The sequence below is a fragment of the Mercenaria mercenaria genome, chromosome 17, assembly GCF_021730395.1.
Source record: "Mercenaria mercenaria strain notata chromosome 17, MADL_Memer_1, whole genome shotgun sequence".
In the NCBI taxonomy this organism is placed as follows: domain Eukaryota; kingdom Metazoa; phylum Mollusca; class Bivalvia; order Venerida; family Veneridae; genus Mercenaria; species Mercenaria mercenaria.
The window spans coordinates 35297005-35323727 of record NC_069377.1 but is presented as its reverse complement, the minus strand read 5'-3'; the positions used below and the strand labels follow the sequence as shown (position 1 = coordinate 35323727).

The following is a 26723-nucleotide window of genomic DNA, read 5'->3' as shown; positions in this document are numbered from 1 at the left end:
AATATGAGAAAGTGATTGTTTAAGGTGATTCTTCCTGCCCGTCTCGACGTGTCTGTATTTGGATAAGACGTTTGTTTTAAAAACAACGAGAAAGACCATAGCTTTCGAATACCATGGAGGCTTTGTTTACCTTGCTTTCTGTGCGAGCAATTGCAATCCATTTGCAAGCTGAGAACCAGCTTTTGCAATATATAAAGCCAAAGAGACTCTTTCTAAATGAAAATTGTTTTCTTTTTGAGTAACTTGTATACCTATACGTATTTCAAAAACCTTTCATTCTTTGTTATGTTGTACATTAGCATCAGAGACGGGCCTCTGACTAGATTTTACAAATAGCTAAACTTGTTTGAATATACTTTAGCATTAACACCAACACATCATAAATGTTCGTCTTTTCTTTACGTGATAGGTGAAAAAGAGGTTTTCTATGTCAATAATCAGTTTTGTTCCTTAGTTATGAGTATGTTTATAAATTGCAGCCGCTAGAAAAATCTGGACTATGAAGACACATAGTTTCATCGTAGGTGGGGAACATGTAAAAGCTCATGTTTTCCCAGTGTTTAAGGAACTTGGTTTAACTGTAAATAATGGCGAAAAACCAGTGTTTGATACATCTGCTTTAGTACTTAAAGTGGACAAGGACAAACTTCGGTAAGAACGTTTCCTTTTCATTAACGATTTTATTAATTTCTGTAATCTAATGACGTCGAAAGGTTGTTTACATTATTTTTCTCATTTCTTGAATAGCTTATCTAAAGTTGGCTTATTGTTTGAATATTTAAAATTTAGCTTTAGTTGAAACTTTCCCTTTTTGATATCGAGGTAGTGTTTTACATCGACACAATTCATCTTCGACATATGACGGCATTCAAGCTTTTAAAGGTGGAAGAGGACCCCAGGTGCCCCAGTAGCTTATTTCAGACACGTGGAGTTACATGGGTTAGACCTTCTAACTAGATGGCCATGTAGATGACTTCCTCTACACTCTAAGCAACAAGCGTTTTAAACAGTAGTAAGGGGCTAGTGATTCAAAACCACTCGGCCGTGAAGACTTCAAATGTAGGTGTTGAAAATTTAATCAGAAAGGACGAATGGTGTTGTAGCAGCTACATGCATTGTGTAGATATACAATATACCTATATTTTCAAAGATAAATGCATATTAATTGCACGCTTGGTTTACAGCTTCATACGGAAAAGGGACTCGGAAAAGAACGCTTTCATTGCTAGCTTAAACAGAACAGTTGAAGTAGATGTAAATTGGGCAGCAAATACCAAAGATGATAGCTTTGTGGACGAGTTTGAAGAAGAAGAAGCTGAAAGTGAAGATGATAAGATTGGAGTGATAACCTTGGAATGTCGTGTCCCTAAATCGGAGGGGATAGAGCTAGCTGTTTGGAAAGATAAAACAAAGACATTTGTGTTGAACTACTTTAGAACATGTATACATGAGGTAACTTTTAATGTAGGTGATGATGCTGTTGAAACGATTCTTGATGTATTAAGCAACCTACAAAAAGAGTATTTATTTGAATTTGAAGAAAACCTTAGAAAGAAGAAGGTGAAATTATTTGGATCCGATTCTCACAAACTACAACATGTCGCAGACATAGCTAGAAAACCTATTGTGGTTCAAGAACACATTCAGGAACTAGTTAAAGTTGCAATGGAAAAGTACCTTGCGTTAGACGCAGAAGGAATACTCGACCAAGTTAAAATTGAGTGCCCATATACGTCTTTCAAAGTGAACAGGGATACTGAAATGGTCACTCTCAAAGGCCCTAAAGATGAAGTTCATGATGCGAATAGGAAAATACTTAAACTAGCCATTGACACTAGCACTATAGAACTGCCTTTAAGTGTAGAACAAACAGAATTCATGCAAAGAGGTGGCCAAGATTTATTAAGGAACGAATTTCGTAAAGTACGGATGAATCCTAACTTCTCAATATCTGAAAATAACGTCATTGTGGTGATCTTCACAGGGAATGGTGTCACTGAAGACAAGAGAAAAAGGGAAATGTTAGGTATTGTTGAAAAGCTCATCAACACATGTTTAGTACCAGTCAACAAAGATTCTGTCTCGGCGTTGCAAACAGATGAATGGAAACATTTCAAGCAGGAACTTGTGAAAAGGGCAAATGAGCATTTGATCATTGTAGATCCCGATACAGCGATTATTTCAGAACAGAAGAACAAACAAATCATTAGAATTATTGGTACAACTGTAACGACCAAATTTGCTAAACTGGAAGTCGAAAATTTCTTGAAACATTTTGGAAATGATGCAGTAATTCCCCGGTTACCAGTAGAAATTGCTGAGTACCTTGACGAATTCCAGAGAGAACTGTACAGCGGCAAAGTCGAATTTGTGAAAGACAGTAACGGATGTGTCACTGGCGAACTTACCTTTCATGGTAAAGCCGAAGATATTGCTCAGATGAAAGAGAAAATTGAAAAAGATATAAAGAATATTAGTAGCCATTGGTTTTACATTAAGAAAAGTTGGATTGCCAGTGTCGTCCAAAATCTTGTTGACTTAAAAATCCTATCCAACAAGGAAAAGTTTCTGTTACAATTAGATATAGGGCATAGTCTTGCTGTTAAGAGAATTTCGGGCGTAGCTATTTTGCCTCGATCAGGAACAGCCATTCAGGTAAAACAAGGTGATGTCATATTAGAGACAACAGCTGCTATCGTTCATAGCACGAACGGATATAAAACTGCGTTTGAAAGAGGCCTTGGAAAACGTGTGATAGAATTTGGTAAGGACCAATTTCCTAAATTAGAATGTGCACAGAAAATTAGTCCAAATGATCAAATATCTGGATAATTATTTATACCTACAATATCTTAATTTATTAATGAACTTTATCCAATTTCATCGAACAGATTATTACTGCAGTTCAATACATGTATCAAACACATAAAACAACTGCATTTCGCTTATTTATAGTTAACCGGTTTCGTCTTGTTGTTTAAGACGGAGAAGTCCAAAACACATACAAACAACTGCAAGTTGCTTATTTATAGTTAACTGGTATATTCTTGTTGCTTAAGGTGGAGAGGAAATTAGAGAACAACTATTACAAGAATTACATAAACGCAAAAGTTTAAAGAAGCAGTTAGATAATAGGTCTGATAATTTACTCGCCACGGAAGATGATCTAGACAGTGGATTTATAGCCGGAGATGTGATTATGACTGGATCTGGCCAGCTTCGATGTGTAAAGGTCTTGCATGCTTTTGCTCCTAAGATTGACAGTGGCAAGTCAGAAGAAGTAGAGCACAAAAATCTTTTAAGGAAAATATTACAGGTATTTTGTTTTAGAGTTATATGTCGTTGTTGTTTAAAAGTACAATAAAATCTTTTACAAAAGAATATTATGATACACACATTTACAATAGTAATATTATAATAAATAATCTGAAAACAAAACTTAACGTTTTTGTGTATTTTCTATAGTAATAAAAATACCCGTATCTTCGTTTTTATCAAACATGCTGATCCATAGGATTTCAGAAAATAGCAGTAAATTTAATGCCTTGTCGCCGAAAGATCTTCTTTTGCATCTGCTCATTGTGTATATTTGGCTATTTCACCGTGTCAATATATTGAATATCCTTTTTGTAATTCTAACTTCCAGTGATTGTATATACCGGTATGCCATCCAAATTTTACACACGGTTTCATTGTCTTGCATAACGTTTGAAATAGTGGACTGCAAAGGACTTCTATTCGCGGGTAGTTACGGATCACTTGCCCTTCAGTGATGTGGGTTGATATCACTCTTTGGGTGTGTACCTTGGAACTTCCCTCAACCCCACCCCGTACACAAAGAAAAAAAACACGAAAGAAACAAAATTAATATGTTAAAAAAGACAACAATAATACAAACAAGAAAAAAATACAGAACAGGTTCTGTTATTATGGACGATGTCTAAGCATAACCTTAAGATCTGCTATATAATTTCTGGTAATTAAACAATGAATTTGCAATGTACTACAATTTCTCTGTATAAAGGCACCGTGTATTTCCTATTAAATGAAAATACATGTAGTACATTGTATTTTTTGGTAAAATTTGATATATCTTATCTGTAATAACATAAGGATTCTACAAACAAACCAAGTTTAGTGTGATTCCGACTTGTAGTTTCTAAACAGTAGATGTTTAAGTGAAAATGTGTTAAATCTGTTATGGAAATAATCTGTGCGAATAAGGTCTTAATTCTATCTGCACATCACCATGGTTGCAGTCAAATAGGTATATTGAAGTCTTTAATTTGTTTTGTTTTAGGAAATCTATTTAAAGTGACAGCATTTATTTATCTCTGGATAAGACTATAAATTCTACATTCCATCTGTTGTAACTTTTTTGCTGAGCAGGTATGTTTGGTCCAGTCTACAACTTTTTTATAGTAAAATACTCTCCACTGGAACTTTAACCCATACCTCTTCCTACATGATGTAAGAAGCATTCTTACATTAAACTATGGAGAGGCAAACTAAATGACATGTTGTAGAACTGGAAAATACAATATTTTAGCTTATCTATCTGTAATTAGAATAAATTTATATACATTATAAATGACAAAGTGAAAATGTATGGTTATACCTATTTTTCTCCAACCATTTTATTTTAAAACAAGAGCTCGTAGAACACGAAACGCCCCCATTGATGCAATCAGTAGGAGTCATCTGCTGATCATGATCAACCTCCCTATTAAGTTTTGTGATCTTAGGCCTAATCGTTCTCAAGTTATCACTTTCATGATCCTAGGCCCAAGCGTTCATGAGTTATCATCCGGAAACCAATTAACTGTTCAGGGTCAAAGTGACCTTTGTCATACTGACCTCAAAATAAATAGGGGTCATCTGCTTGTCATGACCAACCTCTCTATCAACTTCCATAATCCTAGGCCCAAGCATTCTAGAGTTATCATCCGGAAATGGATTAATCTACGGACAGACAGACCGACCGACTGACACCTGCAAAACAATATACCCCACCTTCTTCAAACTCGAAGGGGGCATAAAAATGAGAATCTTGAAATTAATATAAATTCTATTCCTCAACAGTGAAATAATATGTGCTAAGTATGTGTACAGTATGTCCCATATACATGTGTGCATTCAAATACTAATTATCACTTAGTTAATATTTAATGTTTCCTCATATTAAACAGCCATATCTTTTGAACTGGTATCATTTGAACAGTTATTCTACCTATTTTTCTTTTTTTTTGCAAATATAAGAGTATCATAAAGGACACAAATTACCGGGAAATACCTTTAAGTAATTCCTGCCCCTGCAGGGATGGTGCAATCTGATCTTTTGACATATATATTCGTCTGTTTTCTCAAAGATTTTCAAATTGTTATATTTATGGTTATATTGTAAAATGTGATGAACTTCTGTTTGTCCCTATTGGCTCTGGGTAAAGCTGCGCAAGTCAGACAATTGATTTTGCCACCCCTGTCCCAGCTAATACCGCCAACTCTGAAAAGAAATATAAGATTTTTATACATCCTAAAATTCACATTGCTTACAGATAACAAAATGGAGTGGCTAGGGTGTCCTGTAACCGGACCTCTAGACCCGGAGTCTAGAGGTCCAGTAACCGGTAATCAATATGAATACTGAGAACGGTATTTACAATGAGCCAGAAGACTATATTTTATCTTTAAGAAAGGGAGGATGAATTCAAAAAAATGTTTTTGTATTTTTTCGTTGTTTTTTTCGGTTCGATGCATATTAACAGCGATTTCCGGTAGTTCCGTTATTTATTACTCAAGCAGTAAACGAATTTTAAGCAAAAATAAGTTTGTTATTTCAATTCATCAGTCCCGTTGAAAAACAACATGAAAAACAATAAAAAGCTTCCGATTGGCGTACAAATTACTATTACTTATTTGTCGAATTTGCGATCATATTTTGTCTGGGATTAAAGAAATATAAATACTTCTGTTTCCTGTGACTTACCATTTTTAAAACAACGAGAACAAGAGTGCCAGAATATCTCAATATACGCCCGTCTCAGCAAATTTCTTTACACTAGCACATGTATTTGCAAATAGAATTTTAATTTTGTGGTTGTTTAGTAATTATTGTAATTCTTTTGTTTTCTAAGTCCACGAAAAACTCAGGCCTTAATTACATATCGTGCCAGTTGTTACTTTTTCTCACGATTTCATGTTTCAGACATGTCACGATAAAGGAATGGCAACAATAGCTCTGTCGGCTATTGCTTGTGGTGCTGAAAAACAATCGAACCTAAACGTTACGTTACACATGGTAGAAGCTGTCACAGAATTTGTTAAAGATGTAAATAGTTTTATTATATATCTGTATAAATTCTGTCAAAAATCAGCCTGCATTCACAAGGAAATACGAACAGGCTGAAAAAATCGCGTATTGTACCTTCCAAAATCGGGTATTGTACCTTCTGTATTGTATGTTGCCGGACGACTTTCATTAATATGCATGAGCTGGCACAGTTATATAAATAGCGCACTCAAAACTATCACTCATTTCATTTTAACATCAAAAACATTTAACATTTCGTTCGAATACAAATAAGCAAACAAAAAGATGGAGGTATATAATAAAGGGTCATTACAACAGTAGTTAGATCTAGGATTTTGTACTCGGCTCTCGCGGATTTTGCAAGGACGGATCACACTCGGCGCATGCACGTCTCGTGAGATCCGATCTGGCAAAATCCACTCGAGCCGAATACAGCATCCCAGATCGAGCTACTGTTATATAATAATATCATTGAAGACAATAATTATTTGCACATTATCATTCTTAGATATATCTGAATTCTCCGGATGATTAAGATATTATTCCCTTCGTCAAATGCATTTTTGGTTGTGTACTGAATATATTTGTATCTATGATGTACAGTAATATTTATTCCTTACTGAGTATAACATAATACGCTTGCTTTAAGGCAATCGGAAATGTCATAAAATGTTATTGATATTGCGCTCAGTAATCTGAAGTAAACAGGTGAAAAGTGTTTCTTTTTTTATTTCATAAAGACCAAAGGTTCTGTCATAAAGGAGGTAGTCCTATGTGACAGTTCCAAGACAGTGGTAGATAAGTTCACAGAAGCGTTGGGGACCTTGAAAGATCCATGGTTTGTCTTCAGACATGGACAGAAAATTGAAGGTATGATAGACTTTGAAACCATGAGTCCCAAGATCCCAATACCAACCTCACAGAACTTCAGACTGATATATGTTTATATTTGGATCTTACAACAGTTCAGACGTAGTTCGCAGAAAATCCGGTTTCGGATTAGATGGATCAGAAGGTCAGATAGAAGTATTATAACTTAGTTAATGCTTTTTTTGTGCTTTGTATTACATAGTGAAAGATGAAACAGAAGACCAAAGTAAACGACCCAACTCGAGCTCGGAACTTTCCCGTCCATACACTCCGGGATTAAGATGGGGAAGACGAGTAAGTTATAAGATTACAGCAATCAAAACTTGATAAGCATATGTAGTAAACAGCCAATGTAAGGTAAACCTTAGATTATAACATAAAATGTAATTTTTCACTTTTTGGAGATACCCGATGTCCATTTCTAAATAAAATATTTTATCTCCAAATCTTAATCAAATGTATTTAATTTTGCTAAGTATATACATTTATTGTGTATGTACTTAAATATAATGCAGTAACAGTGAACTGTTAAAACACTTCCAGCTTTTCGGGGTGGTACACATTTAATTGTGTAAAGCTATATATGTATTAATTTGTGTACTGTTTTAAGCCGAATGCAAAATACACTTTAACACATATACTTGTAATTCTATGTAATGCATGTAGTATAATTATCGTTAAAATGCATACAATGTTAACATGGTTTAAATCATTTCTAGCGTGCACAAATTGTACAAGATGAGGAAGAAGAGCAGGAAACAGACCACAGTCAACCAGAAGCCAGTCTTGATTTCGGAGGTATGTAAATGTAGTCACTCCCTTTACTGCCAATACTCCAGGTGTACAGGCAGGAGAGGGATCCATTCCAAGTATAATTCAAATAAGTCCCTCTTTACCCGTTGCAACCGCGGCTACCACGAATGCAAATGTAAAAGTCCGTCTACTGTCACTACTACAAGTCCGTCGTTACCATTTGCAAGTTCGTCAGAAAGCGTGAGTGAACGTTGTCCGACTTTACCGGTAACAAGTTCGTCAGAAAGCGTGGCTGATCGTCGTCCGTCTTTACCAGTTGTAAGTTTGCCAGAAGGCGTGAGTGAGTGTCGTCCATCTGTACCAGCTGCAAGTTTGCCAGAAAGCGTGAGTGAGTGTCGTCCGTCTGTACCAGCTGCAAGTTTGCCAGAAAGCACGAGTGAGTGTCGTCCGTCTGTACAAGCTGCAAGTTTGCCAGAAAGCGTGAGTGAGTGTCATCCGTCTGTACAAGCTGCAAGTTTGCCAGAAAGCGTGGGTGAGTGCCGTCCGTCTGTACATGTTGCAAGTTTGTCTGAAAGCATGGCAGAGCGTCGTCCATTTTTACAATTTAGTCCACGTCGGGATAGAAAAGTCTAAAAAGTCAAGGAAACGTAAAGCAAGCTGTTCGTCCGAGTCAGACACTGTCATTTATTGTAATGATGACAGTGATGACTTAGATGATGAGAACGACATCCCCAACTTGTGTCCTGTGTGCAAATCTGAGAATGGCCAGAAACCTCTTTGGATGGAATGTGAATCTTGTTGTACATGGTACCATATAAAATGTACTGAATATCCAGAGGTTGTGAACATGCCCGCAATCGATCGGGAGCTCTTTATTTCCGTGTGTCCAAAATGTATGACGTGATCCTTTAGGATTTATGGCCATATACTCATGATTCACACTTCATAAAGTTAGGTCTGTGGCTGATAGATACACTCTGAAACCATGAGAATCGAAAATCTTATCAATTATGTCCCTACGGTGATATGATGTTATGGATCACAATTAAAATCATATTTATACCGATGATTTATATACAATGAAATAATGATATTTATGATCGTCAAGGTAGTAAATTAAAAACAAATGATTCAAATGTTTTTCCTTGTTGTTTCTTTGTTCTGTGCTCTATTTTTTTTTAAAAAAATCTTCAAAGGGGTCGAAATTACAAGCAAAGAGTCGACATTAGCACCCGAAACGTAGTTGACAAACACTTAAAATGATGCCTACAGGATGCCTGTTACAACTAATTCTATTTGATGAAAGTAACCAATGAACAGTCCTCTTTCATATTCTTGTATTACATATAGCAAAATATAAAGTGTTATATAACAGTAGTCAAATATCGGTTAAAGGGTCGATATTCCCCACAATTGCTCTATTGGAGAAATAGCATATCCAATAACAGTGACTTTGTTGTTGAATAATTTTTTTTCTGAGTTCATGCCGCAGTGATCGATATAATTATACGTATCTAAACGACATTGATTTTTACGGTCTGATATATATTTAACCGATTCTTAACCATACGTACATGACGACGTCTACCAAATATTTGCCTTTTTTCCAGCGCGTCGCTTTGTTGTTTGACGCTATGACGTAATAGTCTTGACTTGCAGACTGTGATTTTGTTGTTTTATTAACGTCATAGTTTCAGTCTTTAATTTAACAGGAAACGGGGAAAAAGAGAACGAAAAATTGAGTTGCGTTTGAACAAGTAAAACAGGCAGTTGAACTATTAGGTTTTATGTGTATAATTTTCTGAAGTAGCAGTAGCACCAACTAATGACCAAATGATCCGCAGCTCGCAGCAATGATTATATTGCATTGGCTATATTGCGATAAAATATTACATTTTTTGCTTTCATATTAATAAGAATAATATTAAGACTTACAAAGACGTTATATAATACGTTCTTAATGTATTTTTTCTTTTTGTTTACAGGCGGTCTTCCATACCACATTCCACTTACAAATAGACTCACTCTGCATGTTGTGAAAGGGGATATAACGCATCAATCGGTTGATATTCTGAGTTTTTTTTATAACAATAACCTTTTATTAAAATTATGTGCTTGTATATTTTGAATGATCATGCTTTTTTTGGGATAAGCGTCTTCTTTATGTTTGTCATGTGATTATCTAAATGAAATGTTACACGTGCATGGATATTTTTCTTAAAGAAATACATTGATATCCCAGTATTTAGTTGTAATAAGCTGATAGATTAACAAACAATCATCAGAGAACATTATATAATTTGCAGTTATTTTTCAGCCTGGAAAGAAAGATTATGTACTTTCAAATCTGAAATAGACCTCCATGGTCGAGTCGTTAATTTCGCTTTGACTTCAAATTACTTATTGGTACGAAACCTCACTTGGAGGTAGAATTCTTCATGCGAGGAAGCCATTCACCTATCTCAAGGAAAGATGGTTCTACTTATCCTCCCCCACCAATGTTTGAAAAATGTCTCCAGAGGCAACTAGCTGTATATGGTCTTCTTCTGCCAAATTGCGTGTGTCGGTGTGACTCGTCAAGCCCAACAAAATAAATATCAAAATATAATTTTGTACCCATTATGTTAAGATCACACGATCAGGCAATTTACTCGAAAATGTAGTATAAGTTGTGCATAAGATTGTCTATTTTAGGTAAATGTTATTGTAAGCACGACTTCGGAGTTTCCAAATCTGACAGGTTCAGTTGCGAATGCTTTGATGAAGTCCGGAGGAAATACCATTTTACAAGAATGCAAAACTCTCGGAAGTATTTCAGAAGGTCAGATAGGAGCTACGGGAGCTGGGAATCTAAACAGTGATAAAATATATCACGTTCTAATACCAAACAAATGGGACTCTAAAAAAGGAGATGAGGTAACATTCCTTTTATATATTAACCCGTATCTGTAAAACTATTTTCTATACATTCATCTTAATGCAAAATAATTTAAACATCAAATTATTATGCAAAAAAAAATAATGATAAAGATAATCTTTTGTAGTCATATACAAATTGCGTAAATATACATTATCCCAAATCTCTTATATTCCGTAGTGACTTTATGAATATACTTCGGCATTCATTACTAAACGATCAATATGCACTTATTTTTTTAAATATTTATTAATTTTGGCATTTTAGTCAACGATAAGGATGTCACAATATTCTGGAAAATATCTAGACGGTATAACAAGTGACATAGAAATGTTTTACTCTATGAACAAATTTACATGTTAGTTCCTTTTGAAAACGAATAAATGATAGAATAAATTTAGTACTATGCTTTTTAAATTTGCTTTGCTTCTAATTCTTTCGTCCACAGTCTTGTTACATGAATTATAGAAACAAACATTTTACTGTAGAAGAATGTCTTTCCATTGAATGTTTATAGTTCGTGTACAAGATGGTAACTTCATGTCTAACTGAGGCTATAAACAGTGGATACTCTACGATTGCCTTTCCTACGATTGGAACTGGTAGACTGGGATTTCCACCAGATGGAGTTGCTCATTCAATGATAAATGCAGTCTGTGATATTGGAAGTCATTTTACAAATGCTTCTCTTACAGATGTAACAATTGTGGTATATTCAATGGCTGAAAACCTGTGCAGGGTAATTATTTTGGTTTTACGACTGAAATTTATAATTCGCACCATGGTTGAATTAAAATTATCTATAGGATTCTTAAGTAGTTTTCTACAGATATAAACAAGTATTTCAATACTTCTTAAACTGTTTTAACTATGTAAGTTTTTAACTAATTAAAAAAATATAGTTTAAAACTTAATTTAATTTAAGTCCCTTACTAAGTGGGCGTAAGCTTTAATTCTGGTGAATGTTGTACTTACAGATATTTCAAGATGAGGTTCCATTATATTTCAAAAAGACAGGCCATGATAAAAACGGAAGTTCACACAGAAATGGCGGAGGTTTGTTGCTAGATTTCATCATAAGTTTCAAGCAAGAAAAGTTCTACCAAAATATTTCAAACATATAGCTTCATTTGTGAACAGTCACATATAAAATCAGTAAAATTCAGCGTTTTTTTTTTCAAAACGATCACACCCTATGGATAAGCGTAGCCTAAATGATATCGGCTTTCAGAGATGATTCTGCTGAATACAATTAAACACATATGCATTTCCCGGTGTAAACTTGTTAAATAATTAAGTGCACTAATACTGAGCATTTTATGGTCAAATCAACATGAAAATTTGTAAGTTGTCTAGACAGTTACAGCCAGCTTCGAATTCAGTTCATAAAAATAATATTGCAGGAAATGCTGCGCCTCCAACATCTGACATACATAATCATCTGGTAGATGATGTAGTGATCGTGAAGATAGTATCCCAAACAAACGGAATTGCCATTCAGAAAAAGCTGGAAGATATTGTTGACAAAGAGTACGTTACAAAGAAAGTCTCTTTCAAAGAGTTAGCTAGAGAAAAGATGCTTTCAAATTCCGAGGTAAAAGGTCCTTTTTATTAGTATATGATATGCCACTTTTCAATATCAAATAAAATGTCTATAAAATATACTAACCGAAGCTTCTAAAGTCTACTGCATATTTGTGGCCATGTCATAATTTCAATAGTACATTTATCAAATTAATTGCACATTTTAACAATATATTGTTGATAACAAACAAAACAATCAAGTTGATTAGTACAAAGACATCATTTTATTTCTTATACATGTACGACCTCTACTAATTCTAAAAAGTCGCGAAAATAAACATGTTTTCATGAAATGATCAGATATCATTTATAAGGATATAGAAGAGTGGACATTGACTTGCTCAAATATCAAACCAGATTAAATTTTAATATAATTTTTACCGATATATGCTCAAATATCAAACCAAATTTAATTTAATTCTCAAAGTATTACAATATATTTTACTGATATATGCTCAAATATAAATCAAAATTTAATTCAATTCCGGCAGTATGACGGGATAATAGAATTATCCGTTTACTATCATCATCTTCCTGCCTTATAAGAAAATCCACTCATTTTTAAATTCTAGGCATACATCTGTATTTTTGTGACTGTTTAGAATTGGGCTGAGGCAGTTGAATAAATCAAATGATACCATGCCATTACACGATTTTAGTGAAATTTAAATTTATGTACAATATATTTTTCTAAATTTGTGAAAAATTTAAAAATGTACCAAGTAAATACTTCTTATTTTTTCGCACAATAAATTCAGTAAACTCTCATTTTAATCTTTATGGATACAAAATGAAAGAAAACAAAAGAAAAACGGAATGATATTATAGTCCATGAATTGCTTTTCAGGAAATGGCTCTGAAAAAACTAGAGCAAGAATTTGGCGTCAGCGTACATATCGAAAAATCAACTAAATGTGTAAAAATAACAGAACTCAAGAAACGAGTTGACGACAGTGAATTTGCAGCAGTAAAATTATTAGAACATGAATTTCCAACGTCGCGTCTTAAGGAAAGGAATGAAAAGATAGTGGCTGCGAACGTACAGTGGTACTATGATGACGGTAAAGTTTTAATCATTGTCAGTATGTACGAGGTCTGTCATTGGGTTTGGAATGCTTAAGTGCTACGATTTTGTCAAATAGTTTTTATTACAAACCTTCAAAGTATACCCCCCCCCCCCCCAGTACCGAAACATATTTTTGTAACCATTTTACCCAATCGCGAAAAGCAGATAAATAGTTTACTTTTAGTATGTGTTTGAGACACTGATCAATGGCGCTGCCAAGAGAACTTCTTTCCAGGATGCGTTTTCTTAAGCCTTTGAAATTAAAAGTGTCACAGGGACTCAGGTCAGTTGAATAAGGCGGACGGTTTACAACTTCCGCCTTTTCAGAAGCCAACATCGCTCTTGTGAGAGGAGGGTTGTCGTGTATAAGATGCACCTTTGACCGTTCTTTGCTTGGACGTTTCTTATTGTAAAACTTTTTCACTTTCTCAAGTACAAAGTTTTTGTAGAATCGTCCAGTGACTGTATGATCAGATTGACAAGGCTCTTGAACGACTGGTCCACTAAAATTGAAGAAAATTGCATACACCATCTTTTTCGAACTTATGGTTCTCTTATTATCAGCTCTTCTTTGTGGCTCAAACATGTGCATCCAGGTTTCTTTACCTGTTAGCAAGTTAGAAATAACTATCACAGCCTTTGTATGCTTTAAAAGGTTCCCGGGCACGTTTAAGTAAAACTACGGACACCCATTAGTGACAGAACTTTTTGTAGGACCCTCGTACACTGACTGTATGATGACGGTAAATTTAAATTATTGCCAGTCTTTGCAGTGCCACAGTGATAACGGTGTAGGTTTAATAATTGTGAGTCTATTCTTTGCACTATTATGGCGATATAACTTAAATTATTATTAGTCTTTACAGTTATACAATGATCACGGTGAAGTTTGAATAATTATAAGCCAATACAGCTCTCTGGTAGGTAGGTAAAGTTGACATTGTACAGTTAGATTAAGATGACGGTAAAGTTGATTTATTAGCATAGTCTTCAAATTGGTACTATGATGACTGTGAATTTTAACAGTGGCACTTTATGGCAGTAAGTTCAAATTTGTGTCAGTTTGTACAATCTTTCCATGGTAATGCTTAGGTTTAACATTAATGTCATTCTATACAGCGGTACTGTGATGAGAGCGAAGTTTAGAATTATTGTCAGCCTGTGCAGTGCTAATATGACGTCGGTCTGTACGGATTTAATATGAGCACAGTTTAAATTGTGTCAGTATAAACAGTGATGATGGTCAAGTTTAAATTTCTGTAGGTCTGTGTTTAATCTGTTTTAGTACTGTGATGACGGTTAAGCGTTTTGACTATTGTCAGTTTTTACAGGGGTACATTTAAGAAGGTAAAGTTTGTTAACGTGAATCTGTACTGCAGTAATATGATGACGGTAACATTTTAAATACATTTCTTCTGTAAGGTTTTACTTTCTGATCATGATTTGGAAAAAACACACGCTTTTTTTATAGTTGGAAAAGCTATCAGTATACACAGTTGCATTGTTAAGAAAATCATCATGCTAAATAAGTTTCTTTATCTAAACAAGTTATCACAAAATGTGTTGTTTTTACTCATGTCTAACTTTTAAATTTGAAAAGTCGAAACTGAATAACTAATTTTCATCAGAGAAACAAGTAAGAAAGAAGTATTACATGTTTGCGCTACATTCTTGCACACCGGACTGGTGTTTCCGGTGATTTTACCCATGACGGCAAAACCCATCTGGCACCCGTGCCAGATTAATTTTGTGCTGGTAATGACAACTAGCGATTCATGCATTGATTATATATTGTTAATGTGAAATACGAAAAAACCAGGTGCCTTGATAGTTCCCTCCGTTCTCTATAGTATACTTCTCGATTTAAAATACCTTATGAATAAACAGCTGATATGTATACGATATGCAAGAAGAAATGTCAGTCATGTGTTTAGGAATTGGATAGCTTCGTTACCGCCCAATGCACAGGTGCCCTCGGGACGGATAATTCTATCCGATTCGTAAACACATGCCATATATTATTAAGATGAAATGTGAACTGAAACTTCGGTTTCGAAACAGGTTTTACTATTATCTGTTGACAATGAACTCAGCAAATGCCTTCTAGAATCATTACTACAGTATAATTATACTCATGCATAATTTCGAAAATTAGTTAAATGCGTTTGAATTTCTAACTTGTGCGCTTTTTGCCTGTGGTCTCGGGATTTGAAGAAGTCTGAATCCGGTTTCTTTTCAGCCGATGGGAAGACACATCCGGTAGATGCAGAGTCCAACTACTTGATTCATGAGGGCTATCTTAATGGGCAGGACTTCCAGTACTACAATGGTACTAAGAAAAAAGAATATAAAATGATAATAGATGATATGTCGGAACACCCTGTTGACAATCCAGCGGATAAAAGACGTCTCCATCTTAGAACTAATATTGATAAAGGTAAAAGTTATTGCAAGGTTATAATAAAGACATTATCGTATACTTTATATAGATACATTCCAACTTTATTGGTAACAAGACTTTTGATTGGCCGAAAGATATGATTACATTAACTCCACGGCTATAGCCACTGGTAGCATTTTTGCATGATTGCCAAAACACTTCAGTTGAAATGCTACTACATTTTATGAGTAACGATCAAAATTTCACTTGGAGTTGTTTTTATTGGGAACGGAAACAAATGACATAATCGAAATTACATTAAAAGAAATCCCAGAAAATCATGATATTTATAAAAAAAAACACGCTTAAATTGAAAACGGCGATAATTCTTGCTCAAGAAGAAAAGTATAAAAGCAACACTGACTTTATGTGGTCCTGACCAGTAATTCAGAAATTTTCGAAGTGTTTTGTTTTGAGTAACGAACAATAAAGTTTATGAAATCGGATTTGAATGTGTTGGAATTATAAAAAATGATCTTGATACATACAAGTTGCAACTTTTCAAAATTAATATGCACATTTCTTATAAAGCGTTGTGCGTTAGAATGCGTTTTGCACTTCATTCAAACCTGGACAACGGAAGTCATTCATTTCATCTGAAAATAAATTTGTACGAAATCTTTTTGGAGAGGTCAATAGATGGTTTGTAAATAGAATGTAAAGCAAAGTCTCTGCAAAGGTTCTGTGGAAGCATAAAATATAGCCAAATAGCATAATAGCAGACTCGTTTCGACTGAACTTGTTCATCTGATGTAATGAAATGTACAGCATCTCGAACACCCTCTAACACCGGCTTAAATTGAATTCTATTAATAGAAAAGAAAAATTGAATGTACTCCATGATCCCAAAGAACCAGAAAATACAACACCACTGAGTCTATGTACGAGGAGACTCTACACCCCAGCAAGGTATCAAGGTTATTGATTTAAGTCATACCAGCACAACAAATTTCATATGGCGACATTTCAGGGAGAATACCATAGGTGCCCTTCTGGGCATTAGTTAAAACAATGTTAGATACCCAGACAGGGCTAGTATATACTAACGTTCCTCAAGGAAGTTGTTGGCTTCTTAACCAGTCTTGTCGCAGTCAAACCGAGTCTGCTATTTTTTGAGGTGGTTGCGTTCTGCGCTGCCGAAGGATTTCCTTACATGTTAAACCCGTAGAGGTGAGGGTTTCGTAGTCAACGGCCTACACCACATGGAAACGTAGGTACTCTTTTTATGTATATGGAAGATGCATACTTATTTATAGTAATCCAGCATTAATTAGGTGGTGAAATTTTGGTCATGGAATGGTGTTCTGACACGATAAAAACGAAATTTCTTTTAAAATAGTAACATAAATATCGGGACGTAACGGAAAGAAAAACCGTTAAGAATTCAGTTATTCCGTGATAAATTGAAATAACACTCAGTATTTTAGTGAAGATACTACATTTATCACTGAAACAAAATCTTATATTCATTAATTTACAGATGTTACTATTCAACACAGGCAGAGTTATAACAGGTTTTATAGTACCTCTTCTGATATGTTGTACTATACTTAAGTAAAAAACGATTTAGATTATTCCTTTTTACTACATTTGATATGTTTTGTGTTTTAAATTTTCATTCAGAGATTGCCTTGCCACATACCTGGTCGATTACAGAAAAAAATGAAGACTTTGCCGAGGTGCAGTTGAAAGGGAGCGAAACAGAATTTAATGAAGTTAAACTTTTGTTCATCAAAGGAGGATGCAAATCAAAAAGTATTGTCAGTGTAAGTAACAAGTGATTATTATATTAAGTTTTTTAGGCATTGCGTTCCAAGACAATTACTTTTCCGCTGTGTTCCCTTGTTCATGTTTATTTTTGTTCATGTTTATTTTTGTTGCTGTTGATTATTCAGTCTACTTAATCTATGCAACATTGTGTAAGGGCCGATCTTTTTCACATCCATACATACAGTGCTGTAGTATTTTGCTTTGAAAAGGCAACATTGTCTGTTTCTGAATGACCTCTGTTTTGGTTTTGAATGAGTAAGGGGAGCGGGGTCTGGTTGAGGTGACAGTCACTCAAGTCGGGGTTCGTGGGTTCGAGCACCAACGGGTCACAATCAAGGTTTCATGTTTCAAGAAAGACACTAAAGCGATTCAAAACAGATTGAAGCTTTCGTCAGAATCGAGCTAAAGCAAGTTCCTTAACTACTGATCATTTTCGTTCGGAACCTCACATAAATTGTGTAACAAATAGATTTTTATACTTACAGATAACTAGACTGGAAAATAGATTCCTGTGGCTGCAGTATCAGACGAAAATGCGACAGTTACAAAAACAAAATCTCAAAACACAAAACGAAAGACGTCTGTGGCATGGAACGGACATTAATACCGTTCCGAAAATTATCAAAAACGGATATGACCGAAGCTTTACCTCAGGTAAAACGAAACACAAATTCTGATAATGTAAACATATACGTTTAAAAGAATTGTTTGCACTTTTGTTGTTGCTATAGATGGCTTTTGTAACCATCATAAACAGTTCAAAATATAAAAAATTATGTCCCTAGCATTGTATTCAAAATGAATATAGCAACAACGCAGCACAATGGAGATTCTAAGTAAGTCAAGAAAAAAGAAATAATATTCATCGGATGTAAGGGCAGGCTTTTGCTCATCTCGCAATAACTTTGAATAAATATACAAATATTCACGTAATGTATTTGTTTAACTGAAACGAATTTCTCTGTGTAAAGCTTGCATTTCAAATGCCATAAATAAAGTAATAAGTATTTCATAGAGTCACAAACAAGCACACATGTCATATTCTTATACAACGGAAACAAAGAAGAGAATTGTAGTGCGATAGCTACAACATGTATGATATTATAGCAATAGCTGAGTATTCCATTAAATCAGTAAAATAAGGTAGTTTAAGATTAGTAATACAGTCAAAACTGTCGTCTCATAAATTCATACTTATTTGATTACTGGTTTTTGACGTTACAGAAACTGCCTTTCTCAGGAAACAATGACAAGTTTCAAGAAATTTTCTCATGAAATGTACATACATATTTATACGTTTAATATATATTATCGGAGGAGACATGTTCGTTGCTTGAAGCCAGACACATGTTGATGTATAGCAGTTCTATTCGATGGAAGAGGATGAAATCATATTATAAAAGTTTAAGTTGTAATCTGCACAAATGAGCTACTGTGAAATCATGATTAGTTTTTAAGGGACTATTTTATGGTTTTCATGGCTGGATTAATCCACAAAATAAAATCCTTTTAAGTACATAAAATTCCCATTCGTTTTGTCTTCACAAATAGGAGTGCACGAATTCATAAACGGCATAGCTGCTTAACAAATCTGAAAAGTAGAACCCTCAGAAGCACCGAGAACAAGGCAAACAGTGAAAATTGCAGACTCGGTTGGATCAAGTCTTTTCATGAGCAGTAATGGAAAATGCAACACTGCCCACGCCCCCTAGCACCGGTTTAAGCAGTATTCAATCTTCAAATCTAAATGGGTTGAAATCAATGATCCCGAAGGACAATAGAGTATAACAACACTGAGATGAAGTCGGGGCGACTTTTTACGGTCGCCATACAGCACTTAACACTCGCTGTTGTGAAGTAAATAAAATCTGAAAAGTAGATCCCTCGGAAGCACCGAGAACAAGGCAAACAGTGAAAATTGCAGACTCGGTTTGATTGAGTCTGTTTATGAGCAGTAATAGAAAAAGCGCCTCTGCCCACGCCTCCTAGCACTGGTTTAAGCAATATTCAATCTTCAAATCTAAATGAGTTGAAATCAATTATCCCGAAGGACCAGAAAATATAACAACACTAAGATGAAGCCACACAGCACTTAACACCCGCTGTTGTGAAGTAAATAAAATATGAAAAGTAGATCCATCGGAAGCCATGAAATCTCGTGTCCATGAAATTGATTTCTCAGTCTTCCTTATTTTTCAGTTTTTGCGTATGGGAGAGGAGCCTACTTTGCTGCACATTCTTCGTACTCTGACAACGATAGGTTTGCTGTTCCAGATGCGCATGGAAACAAAAGAATGTTTCTTAATAGAGTTCTTGTAGGAGTGCCTTGTGTTGGCAACTCCAACATGCATGTACTTCCCGTCAGGAAAGACCTTACTGTTGATAATATCAAAGTTTATTATGACAGCGCAGTGGACAAACTGAAACAATCAGAAATATTTGTTATATTTCACGACACTCAGGCTTACCCTGAATATTTGATTGAATATAAATGAAATATTAACACATTACTTGGCAGCCTCGGTAAAAGGAAGATTTGATTGTTATTTTTAGAGTAACGTTCGCATTAATTGGTTGGATAGATGTCATTGCTTTATTGAGGTTTATTAAGTAAAAAACAGATTCATTGGCAAAGAAATGTCTATATCTTTGTTGCTAATATGTATTATTATCAGCTGACATATTATGCTATTTATTTTTTATAAACCACTACTTCTCATCAATCACCTGATGGATTGTTCTAATATGATCTATAGCACTCTTTTAATGTCCTCTATTAAATTTGTTCAAGTATTTCCGCTTGCCTGAATTTAGGGCCCGCCAGAGGTAAAAATAGAAAAGAAATGACTTCTCTTCGAGAACAATTTAAAATTTCATCATCAAACTCATCTGTACTACCCTAGTACCCTAGTAAGATCCATATTCTACAATTTTATTTCAAATGGTTCCACTTGACTGATTTAAAGCGCAGCAGAGATATCTCCTGATGAACCACTTAATGGATCATCACATTGCTGGGTCGCAGCATCCTTGTAGTGTCATCTCTATTTTTGTTTTCAAATTGCGGTGCCACTTGACCTGTTTAAGTTTGAATAACCTTTATTCGCCTTTTCCTCTTGAACCACATGTTAGATATTCACCAAACTGCTCTGTAGCATCCTTGTAGCATCCTTGTAAGGTCCCCGTGTCATTAGACAAGTTATCTCATACTAATTCATATACATGTATAAGCTTGTCATCGTATTACATGTACAAAGTTTAATATCAAACGTTATAAATTAATCAGACATGATTTTCCTTCCATTACAACCCGTTGTAATAAATACGTAACTGGTCCAAAGAAAATAACAAATGCAGTCTGCCCAATAATCGCCGACACCCCTGCAATATTCCCTGTATCTCCAATAATCTGTATGTTGCATTATATTAGACTATTTCTTACTGATCTGTGACCCTTACCGTTTTTGATAAATGCAATGCATCATTGCATTCGCCTTCCCTTTATCGTAGTGACTACACCATATTATTGTATTGTTGACATGTACCTTCTTCATGTTTATTCACCGCATTCGCTTTCGCTTTATCGTAGTGACTACACTGTATTTTGCTGTGATATATAACTGTTGAGTAAAACGGTATATGTTATATCTTGGATATTGTTTATTGCTTGTAGTTTTCTGTCCATCCAAAAATATGGGACTCATGCCCACACAATCAAAAACTAACTGTTGCCCCCGAATTAAGGAAGAAGCCAAAGTCACCGATGAGTGTTCGAAAGGCAATATAAGATCTGTTGGCTACAAGCAGGCTAGGACACTCGCTCAAATTTATTCAAATGGTTCCACTTGACTATTTTTAGGGCGGTAAGAACTAAAAAAAAAATAATAAATAACACTTTTAAACAATTTGTCTGAAGAATCATCACCACACTTGGTCTTTATCGTCCTTTTAAGGCCCTGTGTCAAGTTTGTTGTTAACGTTATAACTATACTGATATCTGATTGATAAAAAGTATTCACCCCAAAATCACTTCGTTTCTACTTTTAGCTAAAAGTTGTTTGCTTTTATTTTCCCCATTTAAATGTCTTGATTTTTCTTTTGATACTGCCTGAGTACAACTGTTTATTGTATTTGTCTACAATATTCAAGCCAATTATCATTCATGCAATGTAGTACATTGTACTGAAAATTAATTGTACTTACATGATAAAAACATGTAAGATTTTTAAGAGCCTCTAATATCTCTAAGTATAGTTTAGTATAATTCCTCTGCGAACTGCAGATTGAAGTTAATTGAAACAGAAGTTGAAATTATTGAAAAAACCTTGAAACGAACAGGCATCTTTATTAACTGGAAATGTCGGACGGCTGCATTAAAATGAATTAATTTTAACTTTCTGCTGATGGAAAGGTCATGAACTTTCACAAAAACACAAACTGGGTAATTTTACACTTTTAATAGGTAACATGACAACATACAGTCAATTTATGTATAATTTCTTCCCTTGTTCCTTATGTGAACGTCTGCCAAAGACGGCGGTAATTTAAGCTTTGGCCATCATATGCAGGGTTTACAATTATATAAAGAACACTGAAAATTCCCTTGTTTAAAACTGTTGAATATGAGAATAATTTCAATCTTTCCTAGTGCTTTCCTTTACTAAAATAAAATCATAACCTTAGCAACAAAAATCATGTTAAGCCAACCAGTTGAAATATTTAGGATCAACATGGTCTTCTTGTGAATTTTCACAAGAGGACACATGGTATTCGTTCTGGATGGTGAAAGTAATTGATTTTTAATCAGTTGTCCCATCGAATGGGATGTAGGAGTTTTGATGTGAGGAAATCATCTGGCTAGCTTACAGAAGACCGTTGGTTCTACTAAAGAGCCGGCCCGTTCATACCAGAAACAATGTTCTGAGAAGCACCAGGGGTCTTCCGCATCACTTAAAGCTGGGAAACACGCCATATAACCTTAATGTTGTCGGCATGACACTTAAAACAAACAAAAACAAGATGAAATAGGTTTGGTTCAATATTTTTTACATATAGCTGTCAATTGAAACACCGGAAAACACCGAAAACCGATAAACACTGGAATGACATATTTCCTCAGTCAGTTTTCAGTCTAGTCAGCTGGCCTCATGATTCTAAAACCGGAGAAACCTTTTCTACCTATTTAATTGGAAAAAATCTCGTTACGAAGTATTGGACAACATATAAGGTGCATTGAAGAAATAAAATGAAACAGATTAAACTAATATAAAATTCAACCGAACCAATATGAGAAAGTCAAGGTAAATACGAAAAAAACAAACAGAAACACTGAGGGATTCAAGCTGTCCGTTTTGTTCAAACAAGACGACCAATACTGAGAAGTCACTTATAACAGTTTTACATTAAAGCTATCAAATACCAAAATTATACGGTAAGTTCCTCTTCTTGCTTATTTTATGGAGGCATCGCAATATCTCAATAAATTCATCACACATTTCTACAAATAAATCTATCTTTTAATTTCCTTAAATTTTAGTCTGAATGTTTAAAATTGCCTTAAAGCAAATCTTACAGCTTGTCCTCGAGCGGTCGAATTGGACCTCGTCTTTCGGCCTTGGGCCGTTACGACAACCCTCGGTAAATAACAAGACCAGTATGTAATCACTTCATTAATAACATTATATAAATATTGCATTCCTGAGAGGTTGATATGAAAAATGTTCACCGCGAGATATATGAATATCGACCGAGGCGAGGATGATATTGGATGAAAAGTTATTTTCGAACTATTTTGCACGTAGCATAAAAGAAAAGAAAATTCGGCCGGGTTCGCACATGCAAGAGCACCAGAAAAGCGTAATTTAATCCTAAAGTATAATTATATAAGCGCCTCGTCTGTTCAAACATTTATCGACTCAGTCTTTCAGTCAATGCGAAAGTATCAATCTCTCAACGGGTGATAAGAAAAAATAATATCACATGCGAAGAGAAACTAAATAACACTGTTGCGCATGTGATATGAAATTACGGATCATATCACCTGCGCAGAAATTGAAAATAACGATTTTGCGCATGAGTTATAAAATTTCATGGGGAATATGTTATATTATTCAAGTTAAACTAATGGGAAATTTGCATTGGACATTTTATGTGAGGTATAATAATATATGATAGCCTTAAAATGATTTATAGAAACTACGAATTAATCACCTGTGCTGTACCCTTACGGGGAGAAAACATAATATGAAGTAAAATTATAAATGCCTGAAGTCTTATATGTTGTGCCCTATTTTCGTTAATGTTAGTTCATATGATATACTGAAAAGAAGAATTTAATCAAAAACGTCGCAACTAAATATGTAGATTCTCACTTTTTCTAGTGTCAAAGATACTGAAAGGTCCTATATTCAGCAATATTCGTCTTTTGTTCTGTACGGAAGTGGTGATACAACCGTCCTGTCCCCAACTGAATCCAACTCTGCAGCTTCCGCCGAACATCAATCTTTCTTTTGTAATAAGAATGCTATGTAAACACGCCGTCTGTTTCATTACAGTATTCGGCTTACGACGAGTGCATGAAGTTGCGTCCATGAGTTATCCGCCAGTCTCGTAACAGAGTTATCTCCCCTTAAAGTCAGAGACTGCCACTATGAATATTTTTATCAAGATAACTATAAATTATTTTTCATCATTTGATATTAGAATTCAAGAATTAAAATTGTTTTGACCAATCCTCAGAGATTTAACTCTATAGTTGGTGATAAAATGAACATTTGAAATTAAAAGTAAGATTTCTTTTAAACGATCGTGCGATTTGTATGGTAACGTGGTATTAGTGAGGTTAACGCTACTGCATATTCGATTTTGCGATTCTTCATTTGTTTTTTTACGGACAGTTGTGGAAATTGAATTGCAATTTAAGCCGGAGAATGAAAATTTCAGTCACAGAGAAGTTGCAGTGTCATTACGGGTCTACTACCTTGAAATACATTATTCTTCATTTTTCTAGTTATACAAAATTTCGCCAGACATAATCATGCAATAATTCAAAATAAACTTTTATTTGCTTAATGTTGAGTCATCCCATATGGAAGGAGACATCTTAATCCGTCTGAACAAAACGACACGAAGTCCCCTTCTAAGTATAATTTGGAAGTATATTGATAATTGAACACCATGACTTGGCTATAAGTGCAAGTATTACGCTTTTATGTAAATATGATTATAATCAACCATTAACAATGCTTTATAAATCATTGTAAGAGACCAACGCGTTTTGTCTAATACGGAAGTTCTCAAGCCTTTTATCAGTTGAAAATGAATAAAAAGTATACAAGAGATAACACAGAAACAATATAAACTGTGCCGTTGAAAATTATTCATCAGCTAATGTTTTACTGATAAATGTCACACTCGTATGCACTTATCAAACTGACATAAAAGCTGTTCATTAATAAGACGCAACTGTAGAGAGTACCACATAATAGAAATATCATTATTCTTTAAGCAAACGCTTATTCTTTGACATCTGAAATTATAAATGATGCACAGTTTCATTTTGCTCAATTTGAAAAATAATTTGAAGGATTGGGACAGTTATGTGATGTGGAGAATTGTTCAATGATGTGCTTTGCATAATCATAATCAAAGGTAAATACAATTTCATGTCATTTTAAGATACAATGCACTTTTTTTTACTTTATCTGAAACTATTTGTATTGTTGATAAAAAGTATGTTCGAGACAAGGACTTCAGTAAATTCATTAAAAAAGCGGAAGAACAATATTTAACGTTAGTTTATAGTTATAGAAATGTATTTTTATTTAAGATATTACAGCGTTAAATAATAGGATGGCGTCACGTACACATGTGTAGTTGCATCCTCATCACATGGTATCTATTAGCTCAACATGGGGTGTTCATACCCTCAACAAAAGATATTCACAACCTCAAATCCAGGTATACATAACCTCAAAGCGTGGTATTAATGACCTCAACATAAGGTATTTATTAGTACCTAAACACGATGTATTCATAACCTCAACACGAGGACATATAACTTCAACAAAAGGTATCCATAACCTCAAACTGAACTAAGGTATTCGTAACTCCAATACTAGGAACTTTAACAAATGATATCATAATCTACATGATTGCATAAACTGACTCAGTCTTACTGCATTTGATCTTATAGAAAACATTGGATGTTCCGTTTAATCAATAACACTTTGAACGTAAAATATCCACCAAACATCTTTATTGAGATACATTTTCACTGTTGGTTTTCCGACCCAATCGCATCATTGGTGTTAATTGTAATTTGCAGAATTTATTGACGGAATTAAGCAGAAAGTAACAAGTAACAGGTAACAAGCGTGTATATTGGCAGTTATATTCCTTTTTTTGTTGAAACACAGAAATGCAAATGTAACTTCTTCTATTGTACCGATTTACTTTAATGCAATCCTGTCAGTTATGTATTTATTTGTTTGCATCGACGCCCCAGCAGTGTAAGCAATTCATATATTATTCCAACAGGATCGGTATCACTCCTGAATGTGCCGTCATAATGGGATCAGTTGCTACAAAACAGCATATATCAGCCGGTATGCAGTTTCTACAAGTATATATTTTTGATAAAATACAAAGAATGTATATATAAATATTCTTGAAGACTTAAACCTATCAACTTTGTTTTACTACTGAAAAATCGAATAATAGATTTGCACATTCGTGTTTTGTGTAAAAATGTGTTGTAGTTATTTCACGTTTTTGGACTTGGAGTAAGTGGTTGAGGCCCCCATCTTCAAATAACTTGACCCTCACTATTTGGATATAAATTTCTTCATGTAAGGAAGCAAGCTGCTTTGCTTAACGGAATATGAGTGGTTCTACAAACGATGTCCGTCTGAGCATGAACAATTGCCAGAAGGGGCATGTAACGTTCTTTTGCACCATAAAACTGGAAAATGTCACCATGTGATCTAAAGATATTTTGTCGTCGTAATTGTGA

At 34.6% G+C, this 26723-nt stretch overlaps 1 protein-coding gene across 4 annotated transcripts in view; it reads left to right on the top strand.

The window, feature by feature from the left end:
* LOC123536453 (protein mono-ADP-ribosyltransferase PARP14-like) overlaps positions 1–20257 on the top strand; it is a 28546-nt gene extending 8289 nt beyond the window's left edge. For 3 of the 4 annotated variants that reach the window (XM_053527672.1, XM_053527671.1, XM_053527670.1), the window contains exons 10-26: positions 480–651; positions 1185–2764; positions 3060–3316; positions 6206–6328; positions 7051–7180; positions 7383–7474; positions 7900–7978; positions 9919–9995; positions 10628–10849; positions 11368–11589; positions 11828–11906; positions 12254–12444; positions 13282–13495; positions 15740–15937; positions 17564–17706; positions 18196–18364; positions 19910–20257. In XM_053527672.1, the coding sequence (XP_053383647.1) occupies positions 480–651; positions 1185–2764; positions 3060–3316; positions 6206–6328; positions 7051–7180; positions 7383–7474; positions 7900–7978; positions 9919–9995; positions 10628–10849; positions 11368–11589; positions 11828–11906; positions 12254–12444; positions 13282–13495; positions 15740–15937; positions 17564–17706; positions 18196–18364; positions 19910–20205 (4244 nt within the window). In that variant the 3' untranslated portion in view covers positions 20206–20257. The remainder of the gene's footprint in view (positions 1–479; positions 652–1184; positions 2765–3059; positions 3317–6205; positions 6329–7050; positions 7181–7382; positions 7475–7899; positions 7979–9918; positions 9996–10627; positions 10850–11367; positions 11590–11827; positions 11907–12253; positions 12445–13281; positions 13496–15739; positions 15938–17563; positions 17707–18195; positions 18365–19909) is intronic. The other variant, XM_053527673.1, reaches the window with a different exon arrangement.
* Positions 20258–26723: the final 6466 nt, after the last annotated feature.